This window comes from Balaenoptera acutorostrata, chromosome 3, assembly GCF_949987535.1.
Source record: "Balaenoptera acutorostrata chromosome 3, mBalAcu1.1, whole genome shotgun sequence".
In the NCBI taxonomy this organism is placed as follows: domain Eukaryota; kingdom Metazoa; phylum Chordata; class Mammalia; order Artiodactyla; family Balaenopteridae; genus Balaenoptera; species Balaenoptera acutorostrata.
This window is the reverse complement of record NC_080066.1, coordinates 183,765,179-183,783,157: the sequence shown is the minus strand read 5'-3', so window position 1 is coordinate 183,783,157 and position 17,979 is coordinate 183,765,179. Positions and strand designations below refer to the sequence as shown.

General features: G+C 40.8%; 1 gene segment (V, D, J or C); it reads left to right on the top strand.

Annotated features, from left to right (window-relative positions):
- The first annotated feature begins 158 nt into the window (after nucleotides 1-158).
- LOC103002153 (immunoglobulin heavy variable 4-59-like) lies at nucleotides 159-8,489 on the top strand. The segment is given in 4 exon segments: nucleotides 159-204; nucleotides 289-607; nucleotides 7,871-7,911; nucleotides 8,350-8,489. Coding segments are annotated over 4 exon segments (546 nt in total).
- The last annotated feature ends 9,490 nt before the right edge of the window (nucleotides 8,490-17,979 follow it).

The following is a 17,979-nucleotide window of genomic DNA, read 5'->3' as shown; positions in this document are numbered from 1 at the left end:
CTCACTCCATCCCCACTTATAAGAACAGGGCTTCCCCACATGCAAATTTTCCTGCAAGCTCTAGGGTAAAATCCACCCTTGGGTAGTGGAGGCTCAAAGCTCGCTCCTCAGGCAAGGCTGAGGTCTCTGGGGAAGGCAGAGCTGTGGTCTAGAAGAAGATGCAGCTGTGGGGTCTTTTCCTGTGCCTGGTGACAGGTCCCCAAGGTGTGTGTCTCAGGTTCAGGGCACGGGTCTAGGGATGATTGTGGCTGCAGGTGACTAAGAGGGACTGATTCTCTTTGTTCCCAGGTGTCCTGTCTGACCTGACACTGCAAGAGTCTGGCCCAGGACTGGTGAAACCCTCACAGACCCTGTCCCTCACCTGTGCTGTCTCCGGGGGCTCTGTAACCAGCAGTTACTACTGGAAGTGGATCTGCCCGCGCCCTGGGAAAGGGTTGGAGTGGATGGAGTACTGGACAGGAAGTACAAGCTACAACCCTGCTTTCCAAGGCCGAATCTCCATCACTGCTGACACGTCCAAGAACCAGTTCTCCCTGCAGCTGAGTTCTGTGACCACCGAGGACACACCCGTGTATTACTGTGCAAGAGACAGTGAGAGGAAGTCAGTGTGAGCCCAGACACAAACCTCTCTGCAGGGAGACAGGAGGAGCTGGGCGGCAGGGGGAGCTCAGAGACTAGGCCCAGGAGCCGGTGCAGAGGGTGGCATGGAAGGGGCTTTCCTTTGGGATCGAGAATTACCTCTCCAAATCATTCAGCTGCCCCAAGGGACATTTCTTTTTTTTTTTTCTGCCTCTGAATTCTCATATTCTCAGTGCAGCCAACAAACAAGAAAGTTACATTGTCTATTTGCAGATGGGATATCATCAGTCACTAGGGATCTGTCCATCAAGTTCCTATATCTTATTTGTTTATTTTTCTTGACAAAGAGAACATCCAGAGGACTCTCAGCTTCCCTGTGATTCGAAAACATTTCCACAAAGGGAGGTACCAGCACATTTCATCAACCCTGCGTCCAAACCCAACTTTGACCCCCTCACGCACAGGTGGCCCACATATAGGCCCTCCTGTCAGACAGGCACATATGACCTCAGGGGATTATGATCAGTGCACCCCCAGGACCTCTGTCCACAGGGTCTCTCTCCCCCCAGGATATGTTAACCTCCTGCTTCTGATTTACTGGGGTGGATGTTGAACCCACCCCAACATAACCCTCTGCCTTCTACCTTTTAAATTCTCCCTCTACCTGTCCTACACCCTGAGCACCATGGGGCTGGAGCTCTGCTCACTCTTCCCAGCTCTCCCCACATGACCTGGAATGGAAGGAAAGGTCAGTAAATATGTGAGCATGAATGTGCCCCCAATTCATCTCCTAATGTCCATCTCGCATGGCTGTGCACTGTTGGACATCCCAGGGCAGCTTGCGTTCAGGTGTCTGAAGCTGGCCTCAGTCACCCTGCTGAGCCCATGTTTCATACACAGGTAAGATTCCAGGTTACACAGGCTCTGCTGCAGAACAGACCTGTTTTAGGTAGGGGCATGGCTGGTTCTGACCATGCACATCTAAGAAGTCAAGTATTTTATGGCAGAGGATGTCAAATGGACACTCCCGCTGAAGAGCATGGTCTTGGATGCCTCATGTGTGGCTATGGTGAGACAGAGGTCAGGAAATGAAGTGCGTGCGCTGTCTACTCCTCATGTCTCAGTATCCAGCCCAGATGTACAGGCAGACCTTTATGAACTAAAGTTGTGGAAAAGATGTGAAACAGGACTGAGAGAGGAATACATAACTGGCAGTATGTTTAGCAGAAACACATTTAAATATAGTAAGGGAAAATTAACAAAGTGCACTTAAATTTGGATAAAGAATACAGAATAATGAAACATTACTCAGTACAGATATAGAAATATATTATTTTTTGCCTTTTCTTTGTACATAATCACATTCCCTAAAAGTTTCAATTTTCTTGTTCATTTAAGAGTTAACCACCAAAAATTGCCCATATTGAAACAATCAGCTCTACCCCAATTTTTAAAATGTAAAAGGACATTTTAAATTCCGCAAGGTGTTCTCATTGTCTGTCCTCAGATTTCTATTCTCCTCTTGAAAGAAAGCATTGACTTTAACTGTGAGTTCCTTCCTCGCAGTGATTTGTGGTTGGGAAGAAATCTTCATAATGTTGTAGCATCATGCAGACTGCATGGCTCTGAATGACCACTAGGGGACACACCACTTCCATAATCCTGTCCAGGTAATCTGATGGATGGAGCCCAATTTGACATTGAGCTGCAGAAATCAGCTAAATATTTGGAAGTCATTTTAAAGCCTCACAACTGAAAGGAACTCAAAATCAGGAATTGTGCATTACTTACCAGTGTAATGCTCTACTCTCACTGTTGTTAGATTCTTAATTTTAATAATGGAATTTCGTGCTAAATGTGAACTTGTCCCTAAAATTGCATAGTTCCTCATGCAGGTCATTTTAGCTTTAAAGGCACATAAAGGGACTTTGCAGTAATGCTTTGCCATATTCAGGGATACGTATACACTGAAAGGGGTTATGAAATGCGTGGTGGCAATTCCCGGGCGGCCCAGCGGTTAAGACCCTCTGCGGTCACTGTGGGGGTGGCGGGCTCACCCCTGGTCAGGGAGCTAAGACCCCACGTGCTGGCTGGCTTGGCCAGAAAATAGAAATAATAATAAAAAGATTTTAAAATTAAAATTTTAAAATTTGTGGGCGTTGTTGAAGAGGGGGACATTTCCTCCTTTACCCTTCTTGGTTTCTTTGTGGATGGACCAATAATAGAACTGACAAAAACACATTTTAATTTGTATGCTTGGCAGTCTCATAAAAATGGGCCTTAGGAAGTAGTCAAAGCAAGAAGCTTGTCTAATATTAAGAAAAAAATAACATATTTCTGAGAAATTGACAGGACATAGAAACTGAGGTTTGGGGCACTTAATTATTGAAACACCTACAAGGAGTTTGGGCTTAAGGTAGTAAATTAAAGTAGTAACAAGTTCTGTTTATACAGGCTTCTTGACCCCAATTCTCTATCTCTGTTGATAAGTACCCTTCTACCTCCAGATGCAGGGAGGATAAATCACATGGGGGATTTATATTCTGCTTTCAGGAAACAAAACAGAGGGTCAGAATACCCCTCTTGCATTGGTGATTTCTTAAGTAACTTGAATTCAAAATAATCAATATGCCATTAGGACCTATTTTGGGGTACCCTGCCCTGGGCCCCAACACTATGTTTAGGTTATACTTCAACAAAACTTTAATTATCTTGCTTATATTATAAATTTTAATGAAATTATATTCAAAAACGTATTGTATCAATGCTATGTATTCTGGTTACTCTTAGCTTGGTGATTTTGCAGTGACTACCTATAGATAGATAGATAGATAGATAGATAGATAGATAGATAGATAGATATTTAGCACAGTTAATGACACGACTATTTCTAATGTTGAAATTTTGAGTTGAGTGGCTATGATGAAAGAGATGCTACAATCATTAAGTGAAAGGAATTAAGGTGATTGATGGCTAGAGTTTGGGAAATTTTCTTTTAGTAATTACAAATTATAATGAATTATTGGACAAAAGATGCCTTCGTAAAACCCCAAGGAATAATAGAGATTGACCTGAAGGAGGTCCACGCATGATGGACTCAAGGAGGTTTCCTGGTACGCAGAACATTAGCTTGCATGAGATTAAAAACTAATAAGAAATATTAGAGAAGAGAGACAGTGATAAGGACACACTAGGACAGAGCTCCTGTTCCTGATTCTCCCAGAGCCCAGGTGCCTAATTATGTGGAAGCAGCAAGAACCCTGGACAGAGGGAGGGAGCTGGTCTGCAAGGAGACTCTGCACACTCTGAGCACAGGGCCCAGAGGAGGGGGTTGGGGAGTGAGGGGTTTCCTGCTGGGGTCTGTAATTCCCTCTCCTATTAATCTATGTCTTGAGCCCATCTCTACTCTCCTCACTCAAAGCCCCTGTGCAATCATTATCTCAGTATTTGGGATGTGCTCAGTTTCACAACGCATAGTCTCTGTCTTATGTCCATGTATTCTCCTGTGCACTATGAACAACTACATTGAGTCGCTTATATCAAAGGGTCTAAATTCGGTCCAGGAGACCCTTAAGGACGTGGAATTTACACATCCCCCCATATGCAGTATGAACTTTTGACCTAGCCATTCTGAGGCCACCTAAAACTCGTTTTCTTCCCTCCTTGGAAAGGACAGTTCAGCAACCAATCTACTGCAGACTACTGACTGAATGTCTGCCACCACGATTTGTAGTTCTCTGAACACCCTCTGCACCTTCCCTGGAGTGTCTTTGTCTGTAGCCTTCATAAACCCTAGCCACATTCTATCTCCCTAGGAGCACATCACGTTGCTATTCAAATCAATGCCTCCCAAAATTCAATGCTCTAGACCTCAAATAAACTGTTTTTCTTACTTGTCGCCTTTTCCATTTTTTGGTCGATAGTACATGGTATCAGACAAGTGGGACAGAGAGGGGCCTTTCTCCCCTCCAGCACAGCCACAGATCCAGGTAAGATGCCCACAAGAGTCCACCGTGTTCTCTCATCTCCCTGGAAGTCCCAGATCACGGTGCTGAGTCCTCCTGTACTCTAACCTTAGTAGAGATTCTACTTTACTGGGGTGCCCTCTGTACTGGCTTCTCTTCGTGAGACTTCATTTCCTGTTTTGGTCTGGTGAGTAATTACTCCTGGAATAAAGGGAAGTTCACTCTAAGAGTAAGGTTGCAGCCTCCTTCTGAAACTTCTGCTGGTTTTATGTGTAGGAACTATGGGCCCCCATCCTGCAAGTATTTGTCTCACTCTACTAAGACTCCCTGGATAATTTGCAAATAAATTGGCCAACTTAGGCCTGTTTTGAAATTTTTAAATTAGTCTACTGTGTAATTAGAAAAAAAAGAAAAGAAAAAAAAGGTGTAAGACAAAGCGGCCCAAATGGGAAGCTTATTTGAATTGACATTTGAAAAGTCAAAATGAATTAGTGATCCCAAAATGGCTTCTCTCCAGGGTACCAACCCCAAATCATCTAAGGCTAATTCTGAATTGTCTTGGGGATTGACTCAAATGAAGCAATAAATGTTCCCGTAAAGTCCCCTGTCTCTACTTTCTACCCCAGCTAGCACCACACCTGCCCGACCCCTCTCACCCCCCCCCACCTGCCTGTTCCTCTGCTCCTCTCTCCCCTTGTCCTGCTGAACTTCCTTTTCGTAATTCCTATACAGGTGCGAAGATATCCACAAAAAATTCCTATTCTATTTCCTAAACATATTTTCAGCAAAGCATCCAACAGACTGATGAAAATGTCTATAATTATTATGGCCATTTTGAAAAAAGAAAAGAAAAGAAAAAACAATTTGTCCCCAAACTTCTTACCTGAAAAGAATAAAAGGCTTCTTCCTGTGCCTTTGGACGTAAATGTTCTGTCTGGTCTTCCATGGAAACTCTTATCTAGACTAGCTCAAATTACCAAGAACAAAGGTAATAAATAGGGAAAGAGGACTTTAGAAACACAAACTGCTAAAAGGACTCTGTTTCTCAAACTCTACTAAAGCACAACCTCCTTAAAATTGCTTGTTAAGGCCAAATACAGAACTTCAAAGTCTTTTCCACAAATAAAAAAGACTTTAACCATTTGATTGCATAGAATTAATGTAATCGAATTGTTATTTATAAACTAGTGATATTTGTATTGTACCTAATTCATGACTAAAATTATAAATGAAGGTAAAAATGTTAGTTTGTGTCTATTTGTATGTATCTATGTACATACATTTTAGATATGGTATTTTTCTACCTTTGGATGATATTGCTAAAATTAATTTTTAAAATAGCCTTGTTTAATTCTCTTAAAGAAAATTGTGAACTTCTATAAATTCTCAGAAATATAACAAAAACTCTCCCAAATGTTTTCAAGTTCACATGATCTAGGATTAATCTCTAGTAAGTAAAAGCTAGACTAAGTTTGGTCGTTTAATGAATACAGACGTGTCATTAGAGTTATCAAAATTCAGTGTAATACTTTGATTCTACCTAGACCAACTAAATGCCAAATATGCTTATCTTATCTCTGTGACAGTTTGTCAGCCAAAAAAATAAGAGTGATGATAGAGTTTTTCTAATGTCTAATGAACTTTTAAATAGGTAAAGTACACATGGTTGCTGAGAACAAATAAATCGAATAAAATAAATGAGATAAGAGTTTGTATGTTAACATATTAGCATTGATTGTATTATTGTATGTCTACGTAGTTTTCCAAATATCTTCAGTAACTTACACCCATAGAGTTTTCCTACATTAAGTTAAATAAGGAATTAAGTCAAAATTCATTGAATTTATAGAATATTTCAAAATAAGATGCTGCAACATTAATTATTAATATAATTTTACTGTTACAGTGAGACTAAAGATATTCAAAACTATTAGTAGACATGTTTTATACCACACTAAGAAATCTTTGAGAAAGGACGTTTCAAGAAATTGTAAAAGACGTTTATAAAATTGCCATTCCACATAATGCGTATATATATTTTAAAAAAGCAGTAATTCCTTACTTTCCCCTTTTCACTAAATATTAAAAATTACTTTTGTTCTCTTCTCTTGTGATTTGACGACCATCTTTAGAGTTGTGTTTGTATTGCTTTTTCTTTTGTGTGTGCGCACCTATTGCAGATTTTTGTTTGCAGTTCCCATGAGCTTTTAATATAGCAGTCTATATATAAACAAGATTGTTTGAAGTTGCTGGTCTCTTAATTTCAAATGCATTTCCAATATCCTGCAGTTGTATTCTCCTCTTCTCATGGTTGCTGGTTTTGATATCATATTTGTTAGTATATGATTTCCTTCCTTTACTGTATTTTTGCCTTTACTGGTGAGCTTTCCCATTTGTAATTTTCTATTTCTATTTGTGGCCTTTTCTTTTCTGCCTAAAGAAGTTCTTTTGCATTTATTTTAAAGCTGGTTTGGTGGTGCTGAATTCTCTTAGCTTTTGCTTGTCTGCAAAGGTTTCGATTTCTCCATCAAATCTGAATGAGAGCTTTGCTTGGTAGAGTATTCTTGGTTGTAGGTTCTTCCCTTTCATCACTTTAAATATATTGTGCCACTCGCTTCTGGCCTGCAGAGTTTCTGCTAAAAATCAGCTGATAACCTTATGGGGTTTCCCTCGTATGTTATTTGTTGCCTTTCTCTTGTTGATTTTAGAATTTTTTTTGTCTTTAATTTTTATCAATTTGATTAATGTGTGTTCTGGCATGTTCCTCCTTAGGTTTATCCTGTATGGGACTCTCTGTGCTTCCTGGACTTGAGTGTTTCCTTTAACATGTTAGGGAATTTTCAGCTATTATCCCATCAAATATTTTCTCAGGCTCTTTCTCTCTCTTCTCTTTCTGAGACCCCTATAATGTGAATCTTTGTGTGTCTCTTAAACTGTCCTCATTTCTTTTTTTTTTTTCTTTGTTCTGTTCCATGGCAGTGATTTCCAACAATCTGTCTTCCACCTCACTTATTCTGCTATTGATTCATTCTAGTGTATTTTTTATTTCAGTTATTTTATTGTTCAACTCTGTTTGTTCTTTAAATCTAGCTCTTTGTAAAACATTTCTTGTATCTTCTTGGTCTGTGCCTCCATGCTTTTTCTGAGATCTTGCATCATCTTTACTATCATTATTCTGAATTATTTTTTCAGGCAAATTGCCTATCTCCGCTTCACTTAGTTGTTCTTCTGGGGTTTTATCATGTTCCCTCATATGGAACATATCTCTCTGATGTCTCACTTAGACTAACTTTCTGTGTTTGTCGTCTTCATTCCTCAGGCTGCAGGATCATAGTCCCTCTTGCTTCTGGTGTCTTCCCCCTAGTGGGTGAGGTTTGTTCAGGGGCTTGTGCAGGCTTCCTGGTGGGAAGGACTGGTACCTGCACTGTGGTGGTTGGAGCTGGATATTGTCCATCTGGTGGGCAGGGTTGCATCAAGGGGTGTGTTTAGAGCTAGCTGAGCACTCAGGATGACTTTAGGCAGCCTGTCTGCTGATGGGTGGGGCTGTGTGCCCACGCTGTTTGTTGTTTGACCTGAGGTATCCCAGCACTGAAGAATGCAGGCTGTTGGATGCAGCCAGGTCTCAGTGCCAAAATGGCGACCTCTGTGAGTTTATGCTGACAAATATTCCCTGGGGCCTCCATCACCTGTGTCCTCACTCCCACAGTAAGTAAGCTGAGCCCTGCCTCCCCTGGAGATTCTCCAAGATATGCAGGTATGTCTGGCCCAGGCTCCTGTGGAGTCACTGCTTTGCCCTGGGTCCCAGCGCATGTGAAATCTTGTGTGCGCCTTCCAAGAGTGGAGTCTCTGCTTCCCCGAGTCCTGTGCAGCTACGGCACACAGTCTCCATGGGCCTTCAAAGTCAAGCTCTCTGGGGGCTCCTCTTCCCAATGCCAGATGCTCTGACTGGGCAACCTGACTTGGGGCTTGGAACTCTCACTCCTGGGGGAATCGCTGAGATATAATTATTTTCCTGTTTGTGGGTCACCCATCCAGTGAATATGGAATTTAATTATATTATGAAAGCCATCCTACCATCTCGTTGTGGTTTCTTCTTTTTCCTTGGGTGTAGAAACTATAACGGCTTATTTTAAAATAATGTCCAGCACTCTCCTACTTTGATCCTCTCTCTCTGTTTTAATATCCATTATGCTTGCAGCTCTAGTCAAGACATCACGTGAGGTCTTCTGGAAAAGTGATACCAGGTGCTAAATATAATCCTATTCTGTGTGCCTTGAGCAGGAGTTGGGGAACTGAGAACTCACAGGATGTGTATCCATAGCTGAAATTGACCAGGAACACAGGTGAGTGAAGGATGCTCAGGCTCCATTCTACAGTCTGTGTGCATCTGTATTTCCATGTACATGAAAACCCGTGTAGTTTTATCTGATGACCTGGCTGGGCTCAGTGGTTAAACTCAATGAGGTGAATCTCTACAATGATCAGGAATCTCATGAGTGGCACAGAATGCCGTGTTGCCCTCATTTGAGGTTGTCACCACAAGGGACTTTCTCCAAACCACACCTGCATGTTTGCACAGGACTCTTAACTCCTTCCCTGAAATACCTCCCCTCACAGCAATCTGAGAAGCATTTCTACAATGAATGCTGTGGTGTGTTATTTTCCTGCTGGTATCTTTCTCCCAATGACTCAGGACCTTCAGTGTGATGACAAAACCACACTAGCGAGATGGTCAGGAAGATGGCGGAAGAGTAAGACGCGGAGATCACCTTCCATCCCACAGATACAGTAGAAATACATCTACACATGGAACTGCTCCTACAGAACACCCACTGAACACTGGCAGAAGACGTCAGACCTCCCAAAAGGCAAGAAAATCTCCACGTACTTGGGTAGGGCAAAAGAAAAAAGAAATAACACAGACAAAAGCATAGGGATGGGACCTGCACCAGTGGGAGGGAGCTGTGAAGGAGGAAAGGTTTCCACACACTAGGAGCCCCTTTGCGGGCGGAGACTGCGGGTGGCAGAGGGGGAAGCTTCGGAGCCGCGAAGGAGAGTGCAGCCACAGGGGTGCGGAGGGCACAGCAGAGAGATTCCTGCATGGAGGATCGGTGCCGACCAGCACTCACCAGCCCGAGAGGCTTGTCTGCTCAGCCGCCAGGGCAGGCGGGGCTGGGAGCTGAGGCTCGGGCTGCGGTCAGATCGCAGGGAGAGGACTGAGGTTGGCGGCATGAACACAGCCTGAAGGGGGCTAGTGCGCCACGGCTAGCCGGGGGGGAGTCCGGGAAAAAGTCTGAAGCTGCCGAAGAGGCAAGAGACTTTTTCTTGCCTCTTTGTTTCGCAGCGTGCAAGGAGAGGGGATTCAGAGCGCCGCCTAAACGAGCTCCAGAGACAGGCGCGAGCCGCGGCTATCAGCACGGACCCCAGAGACGGGCATGAGACGCTAAGGCTGCTGCTGCCGCCACCAAGAAGCCTGTGTGCGAGCACAGGTCACTCTCCACACCGCCCCTCCCGGGAGCCTGTGCATCCCACCACGGCCAGGGTCCCGTGATCCGGGGACAACTTCCCCAGGAGAACGCACGGCGCGCCTCAGACTGGAGCAACGTCACAACGCCTCTGACGCCGCAGGCTCACCCCGCCTACTCCGTACCGCTCCCTCCCCCTGCCTGAGTGAGCCAGAGCCCCCGAAGCAGCTGCTCCTTTAACCCCGTCCTGTCTGAGCGAAGAACAGACGCCCTCAGGCGACCTACACGCAGAGGCGGGGCCACATCCAAAGCTGAACCCCAGGAGCTGCGCAAGCAAAGAAGAGAAAGGGAGATTCCTCCCAGCAGCCTCAGAAGCAGCGGATTAAAGCTCCACAAACAACTTGATGTGCCTGCATCTGCTGAATACCTGAATAGACAACGAATCAGCCCAAATTCAAGAGGTGGACTTTGGGAGCAGGAGATATTAATTTTCCCCTTTTCCTTTTTTTGTGAGTGTATATGTGTATGCTTCTGGGTGAGATTTTGTCTGTATAGCTTTGCTTTCACCATTAGTCCTAGGGTTAGGTCCGTCCGGTTTTTTTGTTGTTTTTTTTTTTTTTTACTTAAAAAATTTTTTTTTTCCTAATAAATGTTTTATTAATAATTTTTCCTTATTTTCTATTTTTAGAAATTAAAAAAATTTTTAATAAGTTTTTTCACATTTTTTATTTTAAAAAATTAAAAAAAAATTTTTCTTAATAATTTGTTTCTTATTTTTTATTATAAAAAATTAATAAAACTATTTTTAAAAATTAAAAAAAATTTTTCTGACTGCATTTATTCTTAATAATTTTTTTTCTTATTTTTTATTATAATAGCTTTATTTTTTTTATTTTATCCTCTTTCTTTCTTTCTTTCTATTTTTTTCTCCCTTATATTCTGAGCTGTGTGGATGAAAGGCTCTTGGTGCTCCAGCCAGGCATCAGGGCTGTGCCTCTGAGGTGGGAGAGCCAACTTCAGGACACTGGTCCACAAGAGACCTCCCAGCTCCACGTAATACCAAACGGCGAAAATCTCTCAGAGATCTCCATCTCAACATCAAGACCCACCTTCACTCAACGACCAGCAAGCTACAGTGCTGGACACCCTATGCCAAACAACTAGCAAGACAGGAACACAGCCCCATCCATTAGCAGAGAGGCTGCCTAAAATCATAATAAGACCACAGACACCCCAAAACACACCACCAGACATGGACGTGCCCACCAGAAAGACAAGATCCAACCTCATCCACCAGAACACAGGCACTAGTCCCCTCCACCAGGAAGCCTACACAACCCACTGAACCAACCTTAGCCACTGGGGACAGATACCAAAAACAACGGGAACTACGAACCTGCAGCCTGTGAAAAGGAGACCCCAAACACAGTAAGATAAGCAAAATGAGAAGACAAAAAAACACACAGCAGGTGAAGGAGCAGGGTCAAAACACACCAGACCTAACAAATGAAGAGGAAATAGGCAGTCTACCTGAAAAAGAATTCAGAATAATGATAGTAAAGATGATCCAAAATCTTGGAAATAGAATAGACAAAATGCAAGAAACATTTAACAAGGATGTAGAAGAATTAAAGAGGAACCAAGCAACGATGAAAAACACAATAAATGAAATTAAAAATACTCTACATGGGATCAATAGCAGAATAACTGAGGCAGAAGAACGGATAAGTGACCTGGAAGATAAAATAGTGGAAATAACTACTGCAGAGCAGAATAAAGAAAAAAGAATGAAAAGAACTGAGGACAGTCTCAGAGACCTCTGGGACAACATTAAACGCACCGACATTTGAATTATAGGGGTCCCAGAAGAAGAAGAGAAAAAGAAAGGGACTGAGAAAATATTTGAAGAGATTATAGTTGAAAACTTCCCTAATATGGGAAAGGAAATAGTTAATCAAGTCCTGGAAGCACAGAGAGTCCCATACAGGATAAATCCAAGGAGAAACACGCCAAGACACATATTAATCCAACTATCAAAAATTAAATATAAAGAAAACATATTAAAAGCAGCAAGGGAAAAACAACCAATAACACACAAGAGAATCCCCATAAGGTTAACAGCTGATCTTTCAGCAGAAACTCTGCAAGCCAGAAGGGAGTGGCAGGATATACTTAAAGTGATGAAGGAGAAAAACCTACAACCAAGGTTACTCTACCCAGCAAGGATCTCATTCAGATTTGATGGAGAAATTAAAACCTTTACAGACAAGCAAAAGCTGAGAGAGTTCAGCACCACCAAACCAGCTTTACAACAAATGCTAAAGGAACTTCTCTAGGCAAGAAACACAAGAGAAGGAAAACATCTACAATAACAAACACAAAATATTTAAGAAAATGGGAATAGGAACATACATATCAATAATTACCTTAAATGTAAATGGATTAAATGATCCCACCAAAAGACACAGACTGGCTGAATGGATACAAAAACAAGACCCATATATATGCTGTCTACAAGAGACCCACTGCAGACCTAGAGACACATACAGACTGAAAGTGAGGGGATGGAAAAAGATATTCCATGCAAATGGAAATCAAAAGAAAGCTGGAGTAGCAATTCTCATATCAGACAAAATAGACTTTAAAATAAAGACTATTACAAGAGACAAAGAAGGACACTATATAATGATCAAGGGATCGATCCAAGAGGAAGGTATAACAATTGTAAATATTTATGCACCCAACATAGGAGCACCTCAATACATAAGGCAAATACTAACAGCCATAAAAGGGGAAATCGATAGTAACACAATCATAGTAGGGGACTTTAACACCCCACTTTCACCAATGGACAGATCATCCAAAATGAAAATAAATAAGGAAACACAAGCTTTAAATGATACATTAAACAAGATGGACTTAATTGATATTTATAGGACATTCCACCCAAAAACAACAGAATACACGTTTTTCTCAAGTGCTTATGGAACATTCTCCAGGATAGATCATATCTTGGGTCACAAATCAAGCCTTGATAAATTTAAGAAAATTGAAATCGTATCAAGTATCTTTTCCGACCACAACGCTATGAGACTAGATATCAATTACAGGAAAAGATCTGTAAAAAATACAAACACATGGAGGCTACACAATACACTACTTAATAACGAAGTGATCACTGAAGAAATCAAAGGGGAAATCAAAAAATACCTAGAAACAAATGACAATGGAGACACGACGACCCAAAGCATATGGGATGCAGCAAAAGCAGTTCTAAGAGGGAAGTTTATAGCAATACAAGCCTACATCAAGAAACAGGACACATCTCGAATAAACAACCTAACCTTGCACCTAAAGCAATTAGAGAAAGAAGAGCAAAAAAACCCCAAAGCTAGCAGAAGGAAAGAAATCATAAAGATCAGATCAGAAATAAATGAAAAAGAAATGAAGGAAACAATAGCAAAAATCAATGAAACTAAAAGCTGGTTCTTCGAGAAGATAAACAAAATTGATAAACCATTAGCCAGACTCATCAAGAGAAAAAGGGAGAAGACTCAAATCAATAGAATTAGAAATGAAAAAGGAGAAGTAACCACTGACACTGCAGAAATACAAAGGATCATGAGAGATTACTACAAGCAACTCTATGCCAATAAAATGGACAACTTGGAGGAAATGGACAGATTCTTAGAAATGCACAACCTACCGAGACTGAACCAGGAAGAAATAGAAAATATGAACAGACCAATCACAAGCACTGAAATTGAGACTGTGATTAAAAATCTTCCAACAAACAAAAGCCCAGGACCAGATGGCTTCACTGGCGAATTCTATCAAACATTTAGAGAAGAGCTAACACCTATCCTTCTCAAACTCTTCCAAAATATTGCAGAGGGAGGAACACTCCCCAACTCATTCTATGAGGCCACCATCACCCTGATACCAAAACCAGACAAAGATGTCACAAAGAAAGAAAACTACAGGCCAACATCACTGATGAACATAGATGCAAAAATCCTCAACAAAATACTAACAAACAGAATCCAACAGCACATTAAAAGGATTATACACCATGATCAAGTGGGGTTTATTCCAGGAAAGCAAGGATTCTTCAATATACACAAATCAATCAGCGTGATACATCATATTAACAAATTGAAAGAGAAAAACCATATGATCATCTCAATAGATGCAGAGAAAGCTTTCGACAAAATTCAACACCCATTTATGATAAAAGCCCTGCAGAAAGTAGGCATAGAGGGAACTTTCCTCAACATAATAAAGGCCATATATGACAAACCCACAGCCAACCTTGTCCTCAATGGTGAAAAACTGAAACCATTTCCACTAAGATCAGGAGCAAGACAAGGTTGCCCACTCTCACCACTATTATTCAACATAGTTTTGGAAGTGTTAGCCACAGCAATCAGAGAAGAAAAAGAAATAAAAGGAATCCAAATCGGAAAAGAAGAAGTAAAGCTGTTACTGTTTGCAGATAACATGATATTATACATAGAGAATCCTAAAACTGCCACCAGAAAACTACTAGAGCTAATCAATGAATTTGGTAAAGTAGCAGGATACAAAATTAATGCACAGAAATCTCTTGCATTCCTATATACTAATGATGAAAAATCTGAAAGTGAAATTAAGAAAACACTCCCGTTTACCATTGCAACAAAAAGAATAAAGTATCTAGGAATAAACCTACATAAGGAGACAAAAGACCTGTATGCAGAAAATTATAGGACACTGATGAAAGAAATTAAAGATGATACAAATAGATGGAGAGATATACCATGTTCTTGGATTGGAAGAATCAACATTGTGAAAATGACTCTACTACCCAAAGCAATCTACAGATTCAATGCAATCCCTATCAAACTACCACAGGCATTTTTCACAGAACTAGAACAAAAAATTTCACAATTTGTATGGAAACACAGAAGACCCCGAATAGCCAAAGCAACCTTGAGAACGAAAAATGGAACTGGAGGAATCAGGCTCCCTGACTTCAGACTATATTACAAAGCTACAGTAATCAAGACAGTTTGGTACTGGCACAAAAACAGAAATATAGATCAATGGAACAAGATAGAAAGCCCAGAGATAAACCCATGCACATATGGTCACCTTATCTTTGATAAAGGAGGCAAGCATATACAGTGGAGAAAAGACAGTTTCTTCAATAAGTGGTGCTGGGAAAATTGGACAGGTACATGTAAAAGTATGAAATTAGAACACTCCCTGACACCATACACAAAAATAAACTCAAAATGGATTAAAGACCTAAGTGTAAAGCCAGACACTATCAAACTCTTAGAGGAAAACATAGGCAGAACACTCTATGACATAAGTCGCAGCAAGATCCTTTTTGACCCAGCTCCTAGAGAAATGGAAATAAAAACACAAATAAATAAATGGGACCTAATGAAACTTAAAAGCTTTTGCACAGCAAAGGAAACCATAAACAAGACCAAAAGACAACCCTCAGAATGGGAGAAAATATTTGCAAATGAAGCAACTGACAAAGGATTAATCTCCAAGATTTACAAGCAGCTCATGCAGCTCAATAACAAAAAAACAAACAACCCAATCCAAAAATGGGCAGAAGACCTAAATAGACATTTCTCCAAAGAAGATATACAGATGGCCAACAGACACATGAAAGAATGCTCAACATCCTTAATCATTAGAGAAATGCAAATCAAAACTACAATGAGGTATCATCTCACACCAGTCAGAATGGCCATCATCAAAAAATCTAGAAACAATAAATGCTGGAGAGGGTGTGGAGAAAAGGGAACACTCTTGCACTGTTGGTGGGAATGTAAATTGATACAGCCACTATGGAGAACAGTATGGAGGTTCCTTAAAAAACTAAAAATAGAACTACCATATGACCCAGCAATCCCACTACTGGGCATATACCCTGAGAAAACCATAATTCAAAAAGAATCATGTACCAAAATGTTCATTGCAGCTCTATTTACAATAGCCAGGACATGGAAGCAACCTAAGTGTCCATCATCGGATGAATGGATAAAGAAGATGTGGCACATATATACAATGGACTATTACTCAGCTATAAAAAGAAATGAAATGGAGGTATTTGTAATGAGGTGGATGGAGTTAGAGTCTGTCATACAGAGTGAAGTAAGTCAGAAAGAGAAAAACAAATACAGTATGCTAACACATATATATGGGATCTAAGGGGGGAAAAAAAGGTCATGAAGAACCTAGTGGCAAGATGGGAATAAAGACACAGACCTACTAGAGAATGGACTTGAGGATATGGGGAGGGGGAGGGGTGAGATGTGACAGGGTGAGAGAGTGTCATGGACATATATACACTACCAAATGTAAAATAGACAGCTAGTGGGAAGCAGCCGCATAGCACAGGGAGATCAGCTCGGTGCTTTGTGACCACCTAGAGGGGTGGGATAGGGAGGGTGGGAGGGAGGGAGATGCAAGAGGGAAGAGATATGGGAACATATGTATATGTATAACTGATTCACTTTGTTATAAAGCGGAAACTAACACACCATTGTAAAGCAATTATACTTCAATAAAGATGTTAAAAAAAAAAAACACTAGCTTTCCTAGTGAGCCACTGAATGTTATGGGCAGTGAAATTTTCACTCCATAAGAAAGTGTCAAAATGTCTTCCAAAGTGGATATGCCCTTTTGCATTCTCAGCAGCAGTGAGTGATAGTTCCTGTTGCTCCATGTCTTTGTCAGCACTTGATATTGTCAGTATGTTGGATTTTGGCCACTCTAATAGGTGAGTAGTATTTCATTGTTGTTTAAAAGTGCACTTTCCTAATGAAAATTATTCTGAACACTTTTTTGTACCCTCTTCAGTGAGGTGTCTGTTCAGATTTTGGCCTATTTTTAAATTAGGTTATCAGTTTTCTTTTCTCCCATATGTGTCCTTTTTATTCATGGGACAAATGTGTAATTTGAAAATATATCCTTTGAGACTGTGTCTTGTCTTTTCACTCACTCAACAGTGCCTTTGGCAGAGCAAAAGTTTTCATTTTGGACGCAGTTAAATATATCATTTCTTTATTTCATGGATTATATATTTGGTGTTTTGTCTAAAATCTCATTTCTACATCCAAGTTCAACCTTGAAGTTCTCCCATGTCCAAAAGTGCAGGCAACACTTTAGGTAGAATGCACACTTCGCATCCATGAAAGTGAATAATAGATTTTCGTTCTACTGAATTCTATTTTTTAATTTTAATTTTATATTGCAGCATAGCTGATTTACAATGTTGTGTTAGTTTCACGTGTACAGCAAAGTGATTCAGTTATACATATACATGAATCTATTCCTTTTCAAATTCGTTTCCTATTTAGGTTATTACAGAATATTGAGCAGAATACCCTTTGCTATACAGTAGGTTCCTCTTTGGTTATATATTTTAAATATAGTAGTGCATAGATGCCAATCCCAAACTCCCAGTCTATCCCTCCCCACACCCCAACAATCTTCCCTCCTGGTAACCATAAGTTCATTCTGTAAGTCTGTGAGTCTGTTTTCAATCTGCTGAATTCTTACTGGGTATGTTCAGGTGGAGTCTAGAAACCCTTGAAAGAAGGAGAATCTACATAAGTTATTTGTAAGTATTCTGTAAGAGAAATATGTCCCTTCATTCCACGTGTTTTATTTATTCAATCATCGATTAATATCAATCTGGACAATTAAGTCTTTATTTTATATATAACAAGCACTTGGGGGTGGTGAGAACCACATCACAGGAGAGATGATAGGGAAAAAAAGCAGGAAGGGCCAGAGAACTCTGACCTCAGTCCCTCCCCACTTATAAGTACAGGGCTCCCTCACTTGCAAATTCCTCTTCAAGATTGAGGGTAAAATCCACTCCTGGGCTGTGGGATCCCATAGCTCTCTCTTCAGGCAGGGCTGAGGTCTCTGGGAAAAGCAGAGCTATGGTCTAGAAGAAG